The sequence below is a fragment of the Sphaerodactylus townsendi genome, linkage group LG06, assembly GCF_021028975.2.
Source record: "Sphaerodactylus townsendi isolate TG3544 linkage group LG06, MPM_Stown_v2.3, whole genome shotgun sequence".
NCBI lineage: Eukaryota > Metazoa > Chordata > Lepidosauria > Squamata > Sphaerodactylidae > Sphaerodactylus > Sphaerodactylus townsendi.
Genome location: NC_059430.1, coordinates 45,670,973 through 45,691,373, shown reverse-complemented (window position 1 = coordinate 45,691,373; position 20,401 = coordinate 45,670,973). Strand labels below are relative to the sequence as shown.

Below are 20,401 nucleotides of genomic sequence, written 5' to 3'. Positions count from 1 at the left end.
GAAAATCGTAGTTCTGGCTTACTATTTTTCTGCCTTCTAGTGCCTGCGAATGTCTGTATTTGTTTCAGAGGGTAGGTGTTTAAATCTGTTGCTTGAAAAACAAAGTATTGCTACTCTTTAAAGATACCAGGTGTATTATGGTCATGGAAGCTCATGCCATGGTCAATCTGCTGGATTTTAAGGTGCTGTGCAACTCTAAAGTTTTTTAATTAGTAGCTATGGTGTTGAAACAAAGGACATTTATTTCAGATTAAAGAAAGCAAGCAGCTACGGTGACATCCTCTGTTGCAAAACATGTTGTGATATGGATAATTATAGTTTTATATCTGAAATGTGTTGAACTCAGGATAGGCACGTTGAACTGCATTTTGCAGATGTTTCAGCAACAGCTGGTCATAACATTTCAGCAAGGAACAAAAGGTGGCCTCGTTCTTTCCGTCTTCTACTGGACTAGAGCTTACTCTGGTTGGTATCAACATAAGAGGCGACTCTCAAGGGGAACCCTCTTCCACCCCACTCGCCCCTCACAGATTTGCCCTTTCTTGACGTAGGCGGGGGAGGAAGTGGGCGGGGAAAAATCTAAGCGGGCGGATAGAACAAGCTTGGCTCTTCAGAGCGTCTGCGAAGTGACGCAAATCCGTGAAGCTTTCCGGCCAATGGCAGTCCGCCTTTGTAGGCGAGTGCTCCGCCCCTTGCGTCAGAGAAGGACAAAGTCATCGAGGAAGGGCGACAGTCGGCCTCTGAGCGAAGTTGCCGGCTGGGTAGCGGGCGAGGAGTGGGCGCCGCCATCTTAGAAGGCGAGTCCCCGGGGCCGATTCTCGGCGGACTCACGCTCCTCTTCTTGTGTGTCTTGGAGAGCGATGCTTTCTCCTCGGGGGTAAATTTTCTGTCCGTGGTGCAACCCAACCAAACTAATTCCGCTTCCCCCCACCTCCAGGTCTTTGCTGCCACCGCCATGTTCTCGTCTATCGCGCCGCTCGTGCGGCTCAACCCATTCCATGCGCCTCATCTGCAGCTGCAGCAAGAGAATGTCAGTCTGAGGAAACGTCCGACCGAGACCCACGAGCCGTCGTGTCCTCCGCGGACCCTGGCAGCCGCTTCCGTAGATGGTAAAGAACCGGGCGCGGGGAGGGAGGGCTGACGGACGTGTTCATACAGCAGGGTCTCCTGGGCCTTGCAGCTCTCGCTTGGGGGCTGGCACCTCCGAGTCCTTCGTGTAGGACGAGGAAGGTCACGGTGGCCTTGGGCCTCCTCGCTGAATCCCTCATGTGCCCTCGTTTTCACCGGAAGCCACGGCGGCTTAGGAAGAGTCTGGTTTCGCGGGACGCCTTCCCGCTCTCTGTAATCTTGGGCCTGTTCTTTCGGCCTGGCCACTGCCAGTGCATTGCACCACTGGCAAAGTGGGCTATGGGTGCTGTAGGAGGGAATTTCTCAGTTAATAGAAAAATGGATGTTTCCATAGTAACTTGTTAGGCTTCAGTTACCCTTTTTGTAGGCAACGTGTGTCCAGACGAAAGGGTTTGCACAAGGTCACCAAGAATGATACTGGAGAGGATCTGAGACTCTGCTTTGTCGTTCCGTTTCAGTGTTACTTGTTTGGTTTTGGCTTTTAAAAAGCTCATCAGTTATCTTCTACAGTGTCTCGATCTTTGGTGCTTTTAGGGGGGTGGTATACAGATTTGGGTCTGTGAAAACAAGTTCACAGGGCTGCTCTTAAAAACTCAGCAGTTTATTTTTCATGCATCCTGTGGAGATTAGCCTGCTGACTCTACAATTAACTAAAATTTACAAAATTCAGAAACGTTGTAACGACAAAGGACTTTGCATTGTAACAACAGTTTTTAAGTCCTTGACTTTTTGTCAGGGGTTAATGTATGTAGTTTTGGAACAGTATTTCTTGAGTGTGTCACTAATACTTCAGACAGCATATTTTGGAGAAACTGTCAAGATGCATTATTTTCCTAAATGTTAAAGCAGTGAATTGTTTCAGGATCTATATAACTTCTGATAATTGCAAGAAGTTATTTCACTTGTTATGTATGGAGTGGCTCTTAAAAGCTAAACTCAGTTTTTAAATTAACTTATTAATTTTATTTCAGTACACACATAGATATATACTAAAAACATGGACTCTCATTTTCTCATACTTTCCATGGAGCTTACTGTGTAAATTTACATTTTAAAGTTGCATTACTCTGTCTTTTCAATATATCTTCAAATCTATTAACATATTTATTATAAAACATATTTGTTTAAATCTTATATTTTTGTTTAACTTTAGTTTTAATTTTAATTTCCAACTATGCATTTTTAAAAAGATCAGTTTTTCTTGACATTCTGAAATTGATCTATTATGTACAAAAGATGATAGTTTTGCCATAACATATTCAGTTAATTTACTCATCCATTCATTCACATTTTTCTCTGCTGAATGGATTAGTTCTTAATTCTTAAAACCTGAATCCAGTTTCATTTTATTACAAACTTTATGGCTTTGGCAACTGCCAGTTAAAGTTACTGATAGCAGCAGTAATGAAAAGCAGATGGAACCTCCTGTGCTATTAAAGTTGCTGCTAATGGCTACTAATTTTTTATTTTATTTATATTCCACCCTTTCCTGATTGTTTTCAGGGTCAGGGCGGGTAATAGTGAAAATAAATAAATGTAAAGATACAATATACATAATATGATTAAAATTATATCAATTTGAACAATGGCTAAAATTCTGATTGATGCATAGTATTTTAAGTGTCACATTAGAACGTGTGTTAGAGAGGGAAGGAAGAGGACAACCAAAACCCACAAACTACTAAGAAAATAACAGAAGTTAGAGGTCAGTTTGGATGTAACCATTGCTGCCTCAACTACAGTTGGTAGTCTTCTGCTGCAGAAGTAAAAAATGGAGGCCAAGCTTAGACAGGCATAGTTCTGCAGTGTGTAGAACTACATTGATATTTACAAATGGAGCCCAAGATATAATACTATGTTTGTTTCATTCTAGGTACTTTGGTTTTGGCAGTTTTGTCCAACAAATAAAAAATGACATTTTAATCACAATGTGTTTTGTGACTAAACATATTACTCTATTTTGTATGTTATTCAAATATATGCATAAAAGATTAAAATCTTTTTGTTCTCTGGAAAATCTGTTGTTGGATCCATATTCTCAATGCACATCATCTTGTTAGAAAACATCACACCTTTCTGACAGTAGCAGTAACTACGCAATATAGATTAAGATGTGATTACATTAATGTTAGCAGAAAGGGGGGTTGGTGCATTCTCTACTGAATCCAGTTGTGAAGCAGTGTATCTAAAGGTGTTATTTCTTAAAATAGAATACATTCGTTTATCCTAAAGGGGCTTTTAAAAAAGAAATGCTAAAAATCTTTGCTTGCATGTAGTTAAATGTTGACACTGATGTTTTATTGTAAGAATTGAGAAATATATAACATTTTCAAGCAAAAATGTATAAAATGTGCATCCCTTACGTACCCTGTTTCTCCGAAAATAAGACATCCCTTGAAAATAAGACAGTAGAGGTTTTGCTGAAGTGCTAAATATAAGGCCTCCCCTGAAAGTAAGACGTAGCAAAACAGAACAGAACAACACCAGAGCACCAGAATTCTTCTTCATGCCAAATAAGACATCCCCTGAAAATAAGACATAGTGCATCTTTGGGAGCAAAAATTAATATAAGACACTTTCTTATTTTCGGAGAAACACACTGGTCATTCTGTCATTTCATAAATGGTTGGAACTCAAATGTGGTTAAGTGAGACATCCTGAGATCTACTAAAAGATTAATTTACTTGAATAATGAAATGCCAGTTTTGCAGTTTGCAACTTGTATCTTTCTTTCTTTTTCACTTAAACAGAAGAGTATAGCTGTGCATATGGTTCGGGCAGATTCTTCATCCTTTGTGGCCTTGGTGGGATTATTAGTTGCGGTACAACACATACAGCTTTGGTTCCCTTAGATCTTGTCAAATGCCGAATTCAGGTTTGATTGCATGTTGAATCAGTACGGCTATTACAGTATGATAAAATGCGATCGCCTTACTAACAAAAAATGGAGCGAGACTTGGATCTCAGTCTTATAGAGATTATACTTTGGCATGTGAGTTATGTAACAGCATGGTGTGTCTTTTTTCTGATACAGAAGAATACAGTTGCGAATATGGCTCGCTCAAGTTTTATGCTCTCTGTGGCTTTGGCGGGGTCCTAAGTTGTGGTCTGACACACACAGCAGTTGTACCTTTGGATTTAGTGAAGTGCCGTATACAGGTTTGTAAGCTATAAAATATTAGAAATTTCATGTTTTCTCTGGAATAGTCTTGAAAATGGTTTGAATTTGGTAGTAAAACACTATCAATCAACTATATACCCAAGTGCTAGTATTATGGGAGTGGAAGGTAAAGTTTTCCTTGTCCCTTTCTGCACCCTGCGGATAATTTTATAGACGTTTATCATGTTCCTCATTAGTTTTTTGGGGGAAGGGGGGGGCTGAAAAGCTCTATTCTCTTAGCCTTCCCTCTTTCCCAATGTTTAAATAGAATTCTTTCATGCTAAACTGTTCTAAATTAAAAATTTAACTAGGGTGAGAAAAAAATGGTCCGAAGGAACTAGAATATGAATAGTGAATATTAACAGCTGATACAGGTTTTGGAATGTTTATATGCATATTGCACACAGGTTTTGGAATGTTTATAACCAAATGGGGTCTTAATTGGTTATGGAGGCAAATGTGGCTGAACTGTGTGTTTCTTGACCAAAACTTGGCTACGAGAAAAATGTAGAAAAAAATTAAACTAAGTAGCTTTACTTAAATGTTTTCAGTGCATATTTTAAAAAATTAATGATAATGTTATTCATATTAAGCTTTTTTAACTAATGTGGAATTTTAAAAGGCTTACTTATGAGAAACTTAAAACTTTATCTTTTCCAAGTGAGCCTACATTACTTAAATCTAACTATGTGACTGGCTAGGTCACCATTGAAAACAAGTGGAGACACACCCTAAATATGTTTACATCAAAGCCAAATTTTATTGAGTTGTGAGGATTATTCCCCAGCAAGTGTCCACAGGATTACATCCTGGAAGAGCTGTAGGAATACATACTAAAATGGTAATTACACAAACAATGAAATGCAAGATTGGATGAGATGCTGAATACCCAGCTCTTCTACTTTTGAATGCTTTTGATAGCGTAACTGAAGAATATGGTTGTGCAAAAGTACCATAACTGTTCCAAAGCCTTATATACTAATCATATCTGTGTTCTTGTTTAACAACTGAACAGCTGGTACAGTTTTGTTCAAGATGTTTTTGGAAAAGTTATGTTAATCTAAGCTCCATTGAAATCAGTGACTGACTTAAGCATACACAAGATCAGACTGTGAAGCAAGTACATGTATTGAGGGTAAAAAATCTTGACCTGTATGTGATCCAAATATGCATTACAGAGAATGTAATCTGCTCAGACTGCAGTCAGAAACAGACCAGAAAGTGAGAGGAAAAGTGAAATGGAACAAGTCAGTAGTCAGTGGAGGGCAACAGGAGGTAGGAAGTGTACTGGACAAAAGTATACTGAAAATATGTATTAAATCTGGACAAGTGTATTATCTTAAATTGTGTCAGTGTATTAATTTCCTGCATAAGCTATTTTAGAGTTAATGAAACACTCCCCCCCCCCCCGACTTTATTTCTATGGAAATTAAATTAAATTTCACCTATTATGCAATTCTTCTATCTACTGTGTACTTCTGCAAAATGAACAATTTAGAACAATATCTTGTGGTACTCATGCCCTTAACTTTGAACTTGCCTTCATTCCGACATCTCTTTGCTGTTACACATTTTCTTTCCTTTAAAAATGCTACGTCCTTTGTACTAAAATTGCTACTGTTGCTTTAACTTTAAATGCTTCTAATACAAAAATCAAGTTCATGTAAAAAATACAGTTAGGTTACAGCTTCTTTGTAATGCAGAAGTATATGTTTTATGGCCTGTGTAAGATTACACACTATTGACTTTCAAATTTATCCAGGTGGATCCACAGAAATATAAAAGCATTTTCAGTGGCTTTTCAGTCACTGTCAAAGAAGATGGTGTTCGTGGCTTGGCTAAGGGATGGGCCCCAACCTTTATTGGATACTCCATGCAAGGGCTCTGCAAGTTTGGATTCTATGAAGTCTTTAAAGTCTTATATGGAAACCTATTGGGGGAGGTAAGCTCTTGAAGCTTTCAGAACCACCTCAACTGGCCCTTTAGTGAAAATCATATGAACATCTTTAACTTTTATCTCAACCATTTCTGTTTATATTAGGAAAATTCATATGTGTGGCGTACATCACTGTACTTGGCTGCATCAGCCAGTGCGGAATTCTTTGCTGATATTGCTCTGGCTCCAATGGAAGCTGCTAAGGTTCGCATTCAGACGCAGCCTGGGTACGCTAATACATTGAGGCAAGCAGCTCCAAAAATGTTTGCAGAAGAAGGTCTTTGGGCGTAAGTATTGGAACCAATGAATCCAAGGTTCAGAGGTGCTCTGGAACTCTGTTGTAAAGAACCCATGTGCACAATCTGATTGATAGTTGATGCCTGGTTTAGTTCCCAGTATTAACTGTGGATGGTCTTACATATTGATGCACTTGTGAGGCCAACATGCTCCCTTAGATCCATCTTTGTTGATGTCTTTTGTGCTGAGTTTGCTCATAGCTTTGGTTCTGAGTAGTTCCAGCTAAGAGGCATCAGCAACTTTATTGTTGTACAATCAAAGATGCTTGAGTCATTGGCATGTGAGAAAAATATACCTGCACTCTTAGCTTTTATGTTCTGATAGATGTGGCATATGCATGCCATTTTTTGCTATCAGGATTTGGCTGAAGTGTGGACATTTTTATCTTGTTTCTTTGAAAATTAAGGAGGGACGGCCTGTGAAAGAACTGTTGTGTGGTTTTTAAAATTGGGGCATTTTGAAAGTCAGAGTTCTAAATGTCATTTTGAGCTCCTGTCAGAAACCATAGATCATTAGACTGTTTCCCTTATAAACTGAACCCTGATACATCTTCAGTCTTTTCCTTACACGTTCATTCTGCTAACCTTCTGTATTTCAAAACTTCAGCCTGATACTTCCAGAGTTCCTTGAGAAAAAGAACTGTCATCCTACCACTTTAAGCCCAAGCCCTGTTTACAAGTATTCAGTGATTTAGTCTTCTTACACACAGGACAGCCTCTGAGACCTAGGTGGTTTCCTAAGTCATGTTCTCTTCCACCTAGCATTCTGAGGCACAACCCCTACCTGACCTGAGATGATATTGAGATAACCTTTTCTCATTTCCCCAGCCAGCCATGGGCCTTGATTGGTTAATTGCTGTTATAATGGAATGCATGGGGGATTGGTGACTGACAGAAAGGAGACAGGATGTCTGCCCATCGGACAAGTTCTGTTGAAACACATGGGTTGCATCCAGTCTCTGGCAAATCAGAAAGAAATTTCCAATTATACTAGTCAAATGCTGAAGACAAACATAACGTAATATGTTTGTGGTACTAATGCGAGCTGTTTATCATTATGTGCAGTTCATAATAAATATATGAATTTGGTTGTTCAGATAGCTTAGTGGTGTAGCATGTTTGAATAAATACTTGAATTTGATAAACAGATCCCTGTTGCTGTTTCAGAGTAATTCCAGAATAGAAGAACTAAAAGTAAAATAATTTGTCTTTCTGTTTTGAAGTTTCTATAAAGGTGTTGTTCCTTTGTGGATGAGGCAGATTCCATACACAATGATGAAATTTGCATGTTTTGAACGAACTGTGGAAGCACTATACAAATATGTTGTTCCCAAACCAAGGAGTGAATGCTCAAAGGCAGAGCAGCTGGTGGTTACATTTGTAGCAGGCTACATTGGTAAGGAAACATTTTGCAACTTTAGAAATCTGCAGTAAATGTATAGCTCATTAGGAATATGCATATTGAACTATCTAATATTAATGCTAATGCATGAAGAATATCTAATAAATTGATAACTAATATTAATTTAAGGTGGGTTTTTTTTTCAGCTGGTGTTTTCTGTGCCATTGTTTCACACCCTGCTGATTCTGTTGTGTCTGTTTTGAACAAAGAAAAGGGCAGTTCAGCTGCACAAGTACTGAAAAGGCTTGGCTTCAAAGGTGAGAACTAAAATGATGTTAGGAGGACTGTGCAAACATTTAGATACTGCAAATTACTATAACTCCCTCTTTTGTGTTCAACAGGTGTATGGAAGGGCCTGTTTGCCCGTATCATCATGATTGGTACTCTGACAGCATTACAATGGTTCATTTATGATTCTGTGAAAGTTTATTTCCGGCTTCCTCGCCCACCTCCACCTGAGATGCCAGAATCTCTGAAGAAGAAGCTTGGGCTTACTGAATAAATGAATCATGGACTGACTGATAGCAAAACACTTTATATGTATGACGTGTAGGAGAATAAAGTCTTCTTTCTTGAGACTTCAGTGGCACCATTGGTCAGAATAAACCATATAACTAGAGTAACTAATGTTGTACTTGGTAACTCATATCGATATTCCTTCAACAGATTAAAGTGACTTCCTAATGGCTGTGGAAGCAGGACATTGATCCATTCCTATAGATGACATTCCCATCTTTGAAATGGGTAAAGGGAAATAACTAATGCAGATTAACAGAACTGGTACCTGACTGATCCACTGCAAAGAATTTTTTTTTGCAATGTGGGCTGAGTTGGCTGCCTTGTAAGATAGTTACCATGAACGTGCTTGACCAAACCATTTTTAATGTCTGTGTTGAAAATGGATCAGGTTATGCACTGATATATTTGGAGCTAAGCCTAGTATTGAGTAAGGAGGACTAATACTGAAGACCATCAAAAAAGCTGGGAAATATCAAGCATATGCAACACCAAGTAAGCAGTGTTATCTTACAAGGGAAGGGTATTTTAGTTTTCCCTGAACAACTGAGCAGTGTGGTTGTGGAAACTAATAAAATGATGGGACTGTGCCAACATTCCTTCCTGACCTGGATGGAACCTGTCCCACAAAAACATGCGATGCATGCAGTTAGAGGTGTATCTAGGGAAAATGTAGCCCCCGCCCCCACACCAAATTTTTTGCACCTAGTCTTGAAATCAGTGTATGGACCCTGGGGGGGAAGGACGAGGGGTGTGGGGGGTGATTTTCTACTCCCACATGACTAAATGGCTGCATCCTGGGGACATTTGACCCCATAAGTTCTCCTGAGCGGTACGCTCTGTACAGTTTCTAAAGTGGTGTGTGTACATTTGTTTCTTGGGACTACATTATTCACACTTGATGTATGTGGACCAGCCTTATGCCACTTTACCTAGAGTTAACTAAGGCCTATCCTGCAAATGGAGAATAACTCACTTTCAATCCACTTTCACAATTGTTTGCTAGTGGATTTTGTTATTTCGCACAGCTGCAAAGTGGATTGAAAGTGCATTTTTCTGCATGTGCAGAGGGGGCCTTAGTGTGTGTTCCTTGCAATATTTTTTACACTTTCCTTGATCTAGGTTAAAGGATGCTATTTATTTTTAAATTATAAATCTATTGTAAAAGCAGGCTTTGAGTCTTCCAAAGAGAAGACTAAACAAGAAGGCATAAGGCTACACATGTTGCTTGTGATTCCACATAGCATTACCTTGCTATATTTTATGTATAAGGCTAAAACGATGAATGTGGCAGTTCCAAACCAGATACAGTTTACGTGTTATTTTTGTTTTATCAATATACATATTTCCTAACTTCATAGGACAAAACCTTACAAAACCAACACTTTTTGCTTTTTAAAATCAAATTTAGTGATATAAATTAACTTCCTACTTTAACATTTGTCTGCTATTAAAAAAAACCCAACCAATCTACTGTTTTCTGCTGTATAAGCACCTTTCCCCCCATCCCTGGGCTCTTCTACTAATTTATCATGCTTCAGAAGTATTACCTTTGTTGAAATTTCATGTATTGAACAGCTAACTTATATCTGAAACTTGAGTTATTTCATCAGTCACAATATTAAACTCATTCTGAACTGAAGTTAAATTAGAGAGTTCTTTATATAGGTAAGCAATTTCTTTCTGTCTTTCCAACAGATCCCCAAGCAGTCTTCCTATTCTTAATGTTAGCTCATCTATCATTGGCTCTAAATGTGCAGAATCCTTTCTTAAATTATATACTTTAGGTTTTAATTCATTTGCAAAGGCTACTGTTTTCAAAATTTTGGCTGTATCACTTTCCAAATCTAAAAGCTTATTTGATTGTCTGTTGATATCAGCAGTTAGTTCAAACAGTTTTGTCTTAATGAGCATTAATTGTCTTTTGTTTTCAGATGCAGAACTTTGTAGCTTGGCAGTCCTGTCTATGCTACTTGTAATAAGATTCCCTAAATTCTGTACAGTAGTTTTTTCAATTTTGTCCACTTTATCTTCAATAGTAGTCAGCCTTTCTACTAATAAGGTCACATCTGCTTCAAGACCTGAAATGCGTCTGATATCAGTCTTCACAGCTGCAATTTTTACAGAAAAGTTGTTTGTTACAGAAGCCATGTTTTTCTCATAAGTAGTAAGTGCGTGAAAGAGAGATGTCAAGTTTTGCTGGAGCTCTTGTGCCCAAGTTGAGTTTTTAGACCATGTCTGCAGAGTGTCTATCTCATCTTGTAGATGTTTCATTTGAACAATTAACTGAAGATCTTCTAGTTGTTCCACTAAGCTGACTGTCTTCTCACACTAGGATGGGGAAAAAAGTAATTTTTAAATTTTGTTGTGATGGTGCTTTTGGCTTGTTACTGAGTAAACACAAGGAAAGAGGAAAATGGCATTAGAGATCAGCAAATATTTAAACATTGTATATGCATTGCACTTTAGATTTCCAACAACAGGGGGAAAGTAATATGATGCTCTTTTGAACCTTTCAAAATGCAGTTTTTAATGTTAGCTGTTTCAGTAAAATGAGATAAATATCTGGTATTTTAAAAGCCTGATCTCTGCAAAAGACAATTAGGCAGTATAAGAGATGACTCCCCCACCCCAGTCACTTCTTGTACAATTTTGGTAAGACGTTCTAAAGCAGTGCTAGTGCTGTACATTTTTATTGAAAATGTGTTACAAAATAGTGAGCAAGTTCCCAGAAAATTCTTCAGGTTACATAGTCCAGAAAAAGTGTCTGTGAGCCTGGTTTCAAGATATGATAAACTGTGAAGTCTGAGCACAAATTTCGTATAGCTATGTGGAGTAGGTTGTGCCAAGCACAAAACAGCTCGAACAACTGCTACAAATCAAGCAATAGTTCTTTAAAAAAACTGGTAATGAATTTGAACTACTATTGGCTTACATGGGAAATAACTGGATTAATATCCCTGCACTTCCATGGACCCCCCCCCCCCCGAACATACATGAGCCTACCTTCTTCTGAATCAGACTTGGTCCACCAAGTGGTCCATTGTCTACTGAGACTGGCAGTGGCTGTCCAGAGTCCTGGGTTGGAAGTCTTGCACATCACCAATTACCAAATCCTTTTAACTGAAGATGCCAGGAATTGAACCTGGACATCCTGCATACCATGCTCTACCACTGAGTTATGACTCACCTCAACATTGGGCCCATTGCAATAATTTCCCAGCCTAACCTACCCTCACAAAGTGGTCGTTAGGATTAAATGGGGAGAGAGGAGAACAATGAAAAGCAGCTTTGGGTTCCTGATCAGAAAAAATGTGAAATAAAAATGTGTTGTTTTTTAATCTCTAAAGAGGAGCTCTAAGTAACGCAGAATTCTCTTCATGTTATCCTCACAAAGTATCTGTGAGGAAGGTTAGTCTGAGAGTGACTGGCCAAAGGCTACCCACCAAGCTTCCATGGCAAAGTGGGTATTTGAATCTGGACCTCCCAGGTACAAGAACTACTGTGTCGCCTTCTTTCCTGTAGCTGGCATTCATTAAAAAAGGCAAGTCGTCCTTTTGCCTGAGTTGATTCACATTATTATTAAGAATAGGAGGGATGTAATTGTGAAGAATTATTTTAAGACAGTGGGTGATAAGAATTTCACAATTATTATAGAAGGAAAGAGTAGAAGGGAGACTTTGCTACTGTGGCTCCTGGCAGGAGACAATGAAAGGCTGGCAAGGGAGAAGACATAGTAGTAGCACCAGTTGATCACAAATAGTGGCTGGGCCTGATAACCAAGTTACTGAATACTAGGTAGCTATGAAGTCTAATTCTATCATAACAAGAATTAGGCCTTACACTGTGTTAATACATTTTACACTGTGTAAAATAAATTATTTTTACTTGTATTTTCTTCTCTTTTTTTATACACAGCAGGAGTTGGACTGTATTTAGAAGTTGTGGGTTTTCCGGGCTGTGTGGCCATGGTCTGGTAGATCTTGTTCCTAACATTTCACCTGCATCTGTGGCTGGCATCTTCAGAGGTGTATCACAGAGAGAAGTCTGTTACACACTGTGTCTAGTATCACTGAACCACAGTGGACCTTGCTTCCAGAAAAGTATGCCTAAAATTGTAGCTCATTTTAGATGCTTGTTTACACTTATGTAAGCCCCCACTGCTTATTCACAATTTAAACAAGGAACAACCATTCCTCCTGACAATATGCTATACAAAATGTCATCCCCAAAGCTGAAAAATTCCAGGTATGAAAGTTTTCTCTTGCTGCCTCCTTCCCTAGATCCAACACATCCCTTTTGTGTACACAGCCCTTTTAGAGGAAGGAGCATACAGTGGGCTTAAATTTGCAAAATTAGCCACAGTAGAGCATCCTTTGGCATCCTGGCAAGTAATTTTGAAGACTGAGCACTATCCATTGTTATACAACTGCCCTTTACTTCCTGAAATTCTATTTCATAAAAAGAGACCTCTAAGATTACTACAGGATCATTTTCTGGTTACACTTGTATTGTATTAACTGTTGAATGAACATTTTCTTTAAAGAATTGTTTCAGATTTGTTTCTCCTAACACATCCATGGCATAAAAGAAGCAAACAACTTCATCTAAAGAAACTACAGTGACAGCTCAACAAATTAATAATAGAATTTAGGAAAAAAACCACAATGGAATGTCAAAAGAGAGTAAATTATACTATACAAAACACATCCAGAAAACAAATACAATATAAATATAAATCAAACTGAATAACTAAATATCAAAATTTAAAATTCCTTGATGGTTTTTTAATCTGTATTTCTTAGATTTACAAATATATGCATGCATTTAAAGCATTATTCCTTTTGTGCAGCGAGACACCCAGTCAGATACCTTTAGTGTTCCATAGCTGAAATGAACAAATTGGTCATGGGGACTCAAATTGCTTCATATCATTCCCAGGTTGGCAGTTTACTAAATAATGTTCTTTTGTTGTCTCTGTTTTAGATTCTGTAAAGTTGTTAACTTTTAGAACATGCATCCTTCTGCAATTTTAATCTACTGTTCTTATCCTGGATATTTTCAAGATCTTTTTGTATGTTCATTATTTCAAGTCGGGCTGTTACCATTTTGTCTTCTGCGTCAAACACCTTCACACCCATGTCTTCCACCTTCTTCCCTATATCCATCAGATAACCTGATACTTGAATCACTGAATGAATAGCAGTTTCTATTAGGGGCAAATGCGCCTTGCATTCTTCCACTTTGAGTTCATGCGCTGCAAGCTTTTGTCTCAAGTACTTATTTCTGGCTAAAGTATTCTGCTTTTCTTCTATTTCTTTAGTGGATTCTGCATCAACTTGCAACTGCTGTTCAATTTTAGATAAATCATTTTCTTCCTGCCTATTTAACACTTTGACATTTCTTATTGTACTGTCTTCCAAATCTGCTAACTTTTCAGAAAGGGTTTTTATTCTTGAGTCTACTGCGTTGATTTGAGTGGTTACTTCATTATGTAAAAACTTGGCTTCTGATCTCAAACTACTAGTATTTGTATCCATTTCATTCAGGCTTCTTTTCCAGGAGACTACTACATTCTGAAATCTTTCATTCACACTCTGCACCTTTTTAGAAACTTTCTGCTCACTGTTTAGAATGTCAGGTATGATGTTCCGGAGGCCAGCTACCTCCTGCTCAAGCTTGGTCAGAACAGAGACAGATGTAGAGGCCTCTTGCAGGACTTGCAAAGATGATTCAAGCTGCATTTGTAACATAAACAATGTCCATCTATACTTAATACAGGTTGGACTGTAAAAACATCAGTCTTTATATATCCTAGAGGATCTCTTAAATATGACATTTTTTGTAGCTTCATATATTTATTCCAAATGCTTTGACTCTGGCCCTTTCTGCACACGGGCAGAAACACACCTCCACTGGCATGAATCATGCCGGCGGAGGCCCGGGGACCGTTCGCACGCGAGCAGCCCCAACTTCCCCCTCAGCCAGAGAGGTGGCTCCATAAGGAGCTGCCTCCAGTCACCCTCCTCCACTCACCGTCCCATCCAGCGTCACTCTGGAGGGCTGCAGGGACCCACCCACGCTGCCCTCTGACCTCCAGGGGTCGGAGGGCAGCGTGGGTGGGGCTCTGCAGCCCTCCAGAGTGACGCGGGATGGGGAAGGGGAGGGGGAAAGCAGCGTCTTCCTGCCAGTGCTGTTTGCACCACGCCGACAGTGCTTTGGAAAAACCTCGCTTGTTTAGCGAGGTTAACGGGCGGCTTCACACCGTTCCCGGTCGGCGGCAGCACCTCCTGTGCGAACAGCAGCCCAGGGACAGCATTTTTGCCATCCCTTGGTCGCTGTATTACGCCCATGCGGAAAAGGCCTATGTTTTTAAACTTTTTCAGTTTAAATGATTGGGATATAATGGATCAAAGATGTTTGCTAATTTCCAATATGTTTCTAAAAACATTTCTTAACCCCCTATATCACAATATTCATCCAAGATTATGAAGAGACCTTCAAATGCTGACAACACAGATAAGGTAGAGTGCTTTTTTTTTTCTGACACCAGGGTAGGATCCTTGTTTATCTTTTTTCTTATGAAAATACTGTTTTGTTGAACACACAAGTCTGTACAATAAATCCCTACGTTTATAGCATTCTGATTTGCTGAGTTAGACATAAAACCCGCTATGTTAAATAGAACTCTGTGTGCACAGGACTGTACTTCTGAGCCCAGTCCTAAGGATACCTATTGAGAAGCAAGCTGAGTCCAGTGGACATATCCATCAGGAAGTGTGCTCATGCTTTTACTTAAAATATTTATGCATTTACCTTTTTGCCAGAGTCTAAAATGTATAAGTAGATAGCAACCAGTGTCATAGACTTTAAAAAAACAAAGCAGTACTACAATGGCATTAAAGGGTTATGGTTTTAAAAGAGGGTTAAACAGATTGAGGCCAATCAATGGATTCCAGCCAAGGTGAGTTAAAGGAACCTTTCTACATACACACAACTTACACAAAGAGTACCAAAGTAATTTTTAAAAGAGGCAAAGCTAAATTATATAGAATGTAACTCCTAGTACAATTTTGAGTAACTTATAGTGCAATCCTAAGGAGAATTACTCCATTCTAAATGCATTCATTTTAATGGGCTCAGATTGAAGTAACCGCAGAGGACTGCAATGTAAATAAAGCTTCTGATAATAGCGAAATTAGATTCACAAATGAATAGCACTATCCTAAGGCAAGAGTTACATCCCTCACTGCCATTCACTTCAAGGAAATTCAGGGCTTTTTTTTTCTATACTCACTGGTATGGAGCCAGCCTGATGTACTGATTGAGAGGGGCAGACTCTAATCTGGGGAACCAGATTTGTTTCCCCATGCCTACATATGAAGCCTGCTGGATGTCCTTGGGCAATTCACAGTTCTCTCAGAACTCTCTCAGTCCCACCTACCTCATAAGATGTCTGTCATGGGGAGAGGAAGGGAAGGAGTTTATAAGCTGCTTTAAGACTCCTTTTGGCAAAGAAAAGTGAGCTATAAAAACCAACTCTTCTTTTTATAAAATTAGCACTGATGATATCAATGCTTTATTAGACATTTTTAAAAATCATAATATAACCCATGGGCATCTTTTGTTAAAACAATGACTGTAAATTATCACACAGCTTGGTACTCACCAGTTTCAGTATGATGTATAGCTATGGGTTGGATCCTACCAGCTTTTTTGCTGACAAGATGGTGAAAGGGATGACCTCATTTACAACTATAAAAAGGCTATGGAAGGGACTGTGGGATCCATGTGGATTATAAGCGACATGGATCGCAGCTACAGTGAGGAAGGGCATTTGATAATATCTCCCTTCCTCTTGCACCAGCAAAAAAGCTACTAGAGTCTAATTTGCTGTTTAAAGACATTTTCAGTCAACAGATAGAATATGAAATATGGAACTTGTGCAGTTAAAAGGGAAAAAAGTCAAGAAAGTTGTAGTACAGGCACAGGAGCCCTTAGCTTGTATATCTGATTCTTAAATCCCATCCAATGCATTGAGATTTTCCAAACAAATGATTGTCAGCAAAGAAACCCAGCAATAGCAAACATCTTGAAAAATCTCAGTTAAGATGCTATCATGATTCATTGCAACTTAAGATAAATACCCTCAGCGTTCTGGTTTTCAGGAGAAAAGGATTGCAAATATATAAAAATGTAGTTCCTACATTTTACTTTGAGTTAGCAAAATAGTTCCACTAGCATAACCAAGATAGGTTCTCCAAGCATGCAATTTAATTAGCAGTATAAGAATATCTTGTAGATTTTAGAAAAGATCCTCTGAAATAACCTAAAATGATATTGAAGTTACCTTTGTGGACATAAGTTTAACTTTATTTTCCATGTCCTGAAACTTCTCAGCTTCTTGCTTCAATAAATGGTACTTTTCCTCTACAGTAGCAAGCTGAGCTGACTGTTGAATAAGGAACCTGAAAATATACAAAAAATACTCTTAGAACAGGGCCATACAACCTGGAAAACCCCCAACATCCTATACAAAAACAGTTACATACCTGTCAAGAATTAAGAGTTTCACACTCAAAACTTATCACCTCTAGCCATCTAAGGGAGAACTTGCTGTTCTTTAATGTGGTGGAAATTATATGAACAGAACATACCATCAAACCTCAACAGGAATGGAAGAAGAGTTTAGTACTACAGGCTTTTGGCAATGCAGGAAAAAATTCTGCAGAAAATTCCCTTGGTAGGAAGGGATTCTTTTAAAAATCTTCATAAAATGGTTATGGTAGGCTCTGATCTTGAAAGAAATATACACATATGATTGAGAATCTAAATTCAGTTCGGAAAAACTGGCTTGCAGCACAAACAGCAACAACTGTCATTCATAAGGCTGCTTATATGATTAAAATAAATTATATGATACTGTCCTAATCCTTAAGCTTCAACATTATTCCTACAGCAGAATTTAATGTAAAACACATGGGGGGGGGGGGGATGTTCTGTTTTTACCAGTTTTACCCCCGATACAAGATTTGTGCCTACACTGCCTCTTATACTACTATTTAAGTAGGATGTCCTGTCCTTCTCTCCCATTTATTCCAGACTATATGCAATTATTTTGCATAGTTACCTATATATCTAGCTATTATTACTGTGTAAAATAGTAGCTACAACAAATATTCTTAACATATATTTCCAGTTTATTTCTATAATTGTGCTTTTAACTTTATTGAGCCATATTGTAAATTCTCCACTCTTCCATGGGACCTTGCTGGGTGACCTTGGGACAATCACCACACACACAAACACACACACACACACACACAGTCTAACCTACTTCAAATGGTAATTATAAGGATAAATTAGAGGAGAGTGGAATGTTGTAGTCTGGGTCCTCATTGGAGAAAAAAGTGTGAATAAACAAATTTCTTCACCAAACTTAAAGTTGTTAAGTTTAAAGTAGGTATGAAATAGATTGGAAAGTTGAGTTGCCCCATCCTACATTATCTTCTCTATATTTTGTCCTTACTTTCCCAATTTTTTAGTCACTTAACATGTTGTTTGGAATGATCATGGTCTGTTCTGGGAATTATACTCTGTCTCACCAAAAGAAAAAAAATTATAATTTCATTCCCCCATGCTGGACCATCTTTCTTTTTAGAATGCTCCGTTTGAGTCCTAGTGCCTCCCTAGTTCTGTTAGGGAGGCACTAGGACCCAACATTCTAAAATAAAAAGACGGTCTAGCATGTGGTGAATGAAGTTACGATTTTGTTTTTTTCTTTTAGTAAGACAGATATTGTGCCGATCCATGTCTGAGTTCTGCTGATCAATATCCAAGAAATATAAAAACAATGAATATAATACAAACCAGAACACAACAAAATTAAAGTTAAAATCTCAGGAGAATAAAATCTGATGCCTAAAATTTAAACAAAGTTGGCACTGTATAAATGATTCTAAGAAGTTAAATCATAGTTTGGTTGTCACCACAGAAAAGGGCTTTTCTCTGGTAACTACTTATTACATTTCAGAAGCTGTAAGACATGGCTAAGGGTCCCAAAATGATCTTGAAGAATGGGCAGGGAGCAGGCAAAAACCTTCTATGTAATACAGAAGTTGCCATAATTAAATGTAGATGAACAGGATTCCTCAGAAAACCTGGCATAAAAAGAAAAGAACTTACAGTATGAGCAAATTACTTAAACAAGAAAACTAAACAATATTTACCAAAAAAATTAAGCATTTATTTTGAAAACTAAGAATCTCTTTAATTTTACTAAGGCTACTCTTTTAGTGATTTGCATATGCCATTTTTAATTGAATAAGCCATTGTAAGGTGTTGTATACACTGGACACAGTGCATAACAAACTTCTCTCTGTGATACACCTCTGAAGATGCCAGCCACAGATGCAGGTGAAATGTTAGGAACAAGATCTACCAGACCACAGCCACACAAACCCACAACAATCATTGTAAGGTTGTTGATTTTTTGCTGTCAAGTCAGTCACGGCTGACTCATGATGGCAAACCTGTGGGGTTTCCAAAGCATGAGACATTCGGAAGCCATTGGCTCTTAATCATTAATCTGGTATTCTTTGGAGGTCTCCCATCCAAATACCGCCCAGGATTAGGGCTTGTCCAGGGTCATCCAGCAAGCTTCAGTGGTGTGAGTGGGGCTTCTCAGGTCCTAGTCCAACATTTTAACGAAACCATGCTGGCTTTCATTGCATAATATTTACTACTATTTCTGCTGTCTACAATTTTATCATTATTGTTGTTTACACTATTTTAATTGTAAACAAAAATGTTTCAGACCACACAGGTTCCAGGTTGCTTACCATGTTAAGCCAACACAGGCCATAACGGATAGGCAGCTTGCTGCTACTCCTGCTTCCATCCAGAAAGATGTCCGGGTACACCCCAACCACGACTGTTTGTCCACTTTTTGTTGATCTTCATTTGGTTTGGCTGAAATATCAGTTTTTCTCCTTTGCTTGATTTCAGACATATTCATGAATACAAAACTCCTGCACAAATCTAGAAAAGCCCCCAGGTCTGTTAATTCAATTATTACTGTCACTCCTGCAGCCCAGACCGAAGCACGTTTACTCGGAAGTCACTTCAATACTCTATTTAAATGCTCTTAAAAAGCACAGCAGATAGCAGCGAGATCCTACACAACTTTGCAGTCCACTTAATTCAGCGGGTCTTACTCTCTCCGAAACTACTCAATGGCTGGGCTTAATAAAAACTACTACCCAACTTGGGTGCTGTGTGGATCCTCTGAAGATGCCAGTCACAGATGCAGGCGAAAAGTCAGGAGAGAATGCTGCTAGAACACGGCCATACAGCCCGGAAACCACACAGCACCCAAGTGATTCCGGCCGTGAAAGCCTTCGACAATACATACTACCCAACTGTTTTTTTTCCATGGCCCAACACATCTCTTTATGACCTGAAAAGCATGTCGAGGATCACATCCTCAGGAGTCCGCGCACACGATCTTCTCCAACCTCCCTCTCCGCGCCCCGTTTTGCACTCCCCATTTGAGCATCTGTTACCTTGAGGAAAAGACGCCAGCTCCCAGATTGCAAACTTTTACTTCAGCCCCGAGATTCCTGAGGGGCGGGGAACCCTTCTCCGTTTGGAAAGCGCAGCGCTATACAGCGGTTCGCCACGTCAGGCGCATGCCTAACAAAGCACTCCTCCCTCCTTCGTGGTGTGTATGTCTACAAATGCTGCAGACGCCAGGGGGCGCGCTCGTACTTAGTCTAGGAGCCGCCGGTGCTGTCTGCGTGGGCTCACTCCTGCCTTGAGTTGAGATACTCACCCTCTGTCTTGCCCTGCCCAGGGAATGAGGACGTGGGCGTTAATTCAGGGCCTGGAGAAAGGTCTTCTCAAGAGCCGAAGAATGGCGAAAGCAAAAATATCCTGCGTAGGTTCTGTCTCTGCGCTGTTGT

General features: G+C 39.0%; 2 protein-coding genes and 1 non-coding gene across 7 annotated transcripts; 2 read left to right on the top strand and 1 right to left on the bottom strand.

Annotated features, from left to right (window-relative positions):
* The first annotated feature begins 645 nt into the window (after positions 1 to 645).
* On the top strand, positions 646 to 8,545 carry SLC25A3 (solute carrier family 25 member 3). 2 transcript variants are annotated; one of them, XM_048499793.1, is made up of 8 exons: positions 646 to 797; positions 938 to 1,109; positions 3,879 to 4,003; positions 6,051 to 6,230; positions 6,330 to 6,511; positions 7,744 to 7,916; positions 8,069 to 8,179; positions 8,264 to 8,545. In XM_048499793.1, exons 2-8 carry the CDS (start codon positions 956 to 958, stop codon positions 8,422 to 8,424), a joined length of 1,086 nt encoding a protein of 361 aa, XP_048355750.1. In that variant the 5' UTR covers positions 646 to 797; positions 938 to 955; the 3' UTR covers positions 8,425 to 8,545. The 2 variants fall into 2 exon arrangements, with proteins under 2 accessions (XP_048355750.1, XP_048355749.1); XM_048499792.1 differs by lacking the exon at positions 3,879 to 4,003 and adding an exon at positions 4,163 to 4,287 and having other exon boundaries at positions 647 to 797.
* LOC125435994 lies at positions 6,665 to 6,901 on the top strand. The gene has a single exon (XR_007244971.1). It is a non-coding gene; the product is annotated as a small nucleolar RNA SNORA53 (small nucleolar RNA).
* Positions 8,546 to 9,749: 1,204 nt separating the features above from the next.
* Positions 9,750 to 20,124, bottom strand: LOC125434426 (IKBKB interacting protein). 4 transcript variants are annotated; one of them, XM_048499794.1, is made up of 4 exons: positions 20,003 to 20,124; positions 19,280 to 19,478; positions 16,789 to 16,906; positions 9,750 to 10,769 (listed from the first exon to the last, which is right to left on the bottom strand). In XM_048499794.1, the coding sequence occupies exons 2-4, from the start codon at positions 19,453 to 19,455 to the stop codon at positions 10,017 to 10,019; spliced, it is 1,047 nt and encodes a 348-aa protein (XP_048355751.1). In that variant the 5' UTR covers positions 19,456 to 19,478; positions 20,003 to 20,124; the 3' UTR covers positions 9,750 to 10,016. The 4 variants fall into 4 exon arrangements, with proteins under 4 accessions (XP_048355751.1, XP_048355754.1, XP_048355752.1 ...); XM_048499797.1 differs by having other exon boundaries at positions 19,280 to 19,409; XM_048499795.1 differs by having other exon boundaries at positions 19,280 to 19,468; positions 20,003 to 20,100.
* Positions 20,125 to 20,401: the final 277 nt, after the last annotated feature.

Bases quoted from the DNA above. Each gene is read 5' to 3' on its own strand.
- SLC25A3 (XM_048499793.1), top strand. From the start codon at position 956: ATGTTCTCGTCTATCGCGCCGCTCGTGCGGCTCAACCCATTCCATGCG. The intron at 6,231-6,329 runs GTAAGCTCTTGA...TGTTTATATTAG, and splicing joins ATGGAAACCTATTGGGGGAG to GAAAATTCATATGTGTGGCG. The intron at 6,512-7,743 runs GTAAGTATTGGA...TCTGTTTTGAAG, and splicing joins GCAGAAGAAGGTCTTTGGGC to TTTCTATAAAGGTGTTGTTC.
- LOC125434426 (XM_048499794.1), bottom strand. From the start codon at position 19,455: ATGAATATGTCTGAAATCAAGCAAAGGAGAAAAACTGATATTTCAGCC. The intron at 16,907-19,279 runs GTAAGCAACCTG...GTATATTTTCAG, and splicing joins GCCTGTGTTGGCTTAACATG to GTTCCTTATTCAACAGTCAG. The intron at 10,770-16,788 runs GTAACTTCAATA...TCCCCATCCTAG, and splicing joins TTAAACTTATGTCCACAAAG to TGTGAGAAGACAGTCAGCTT.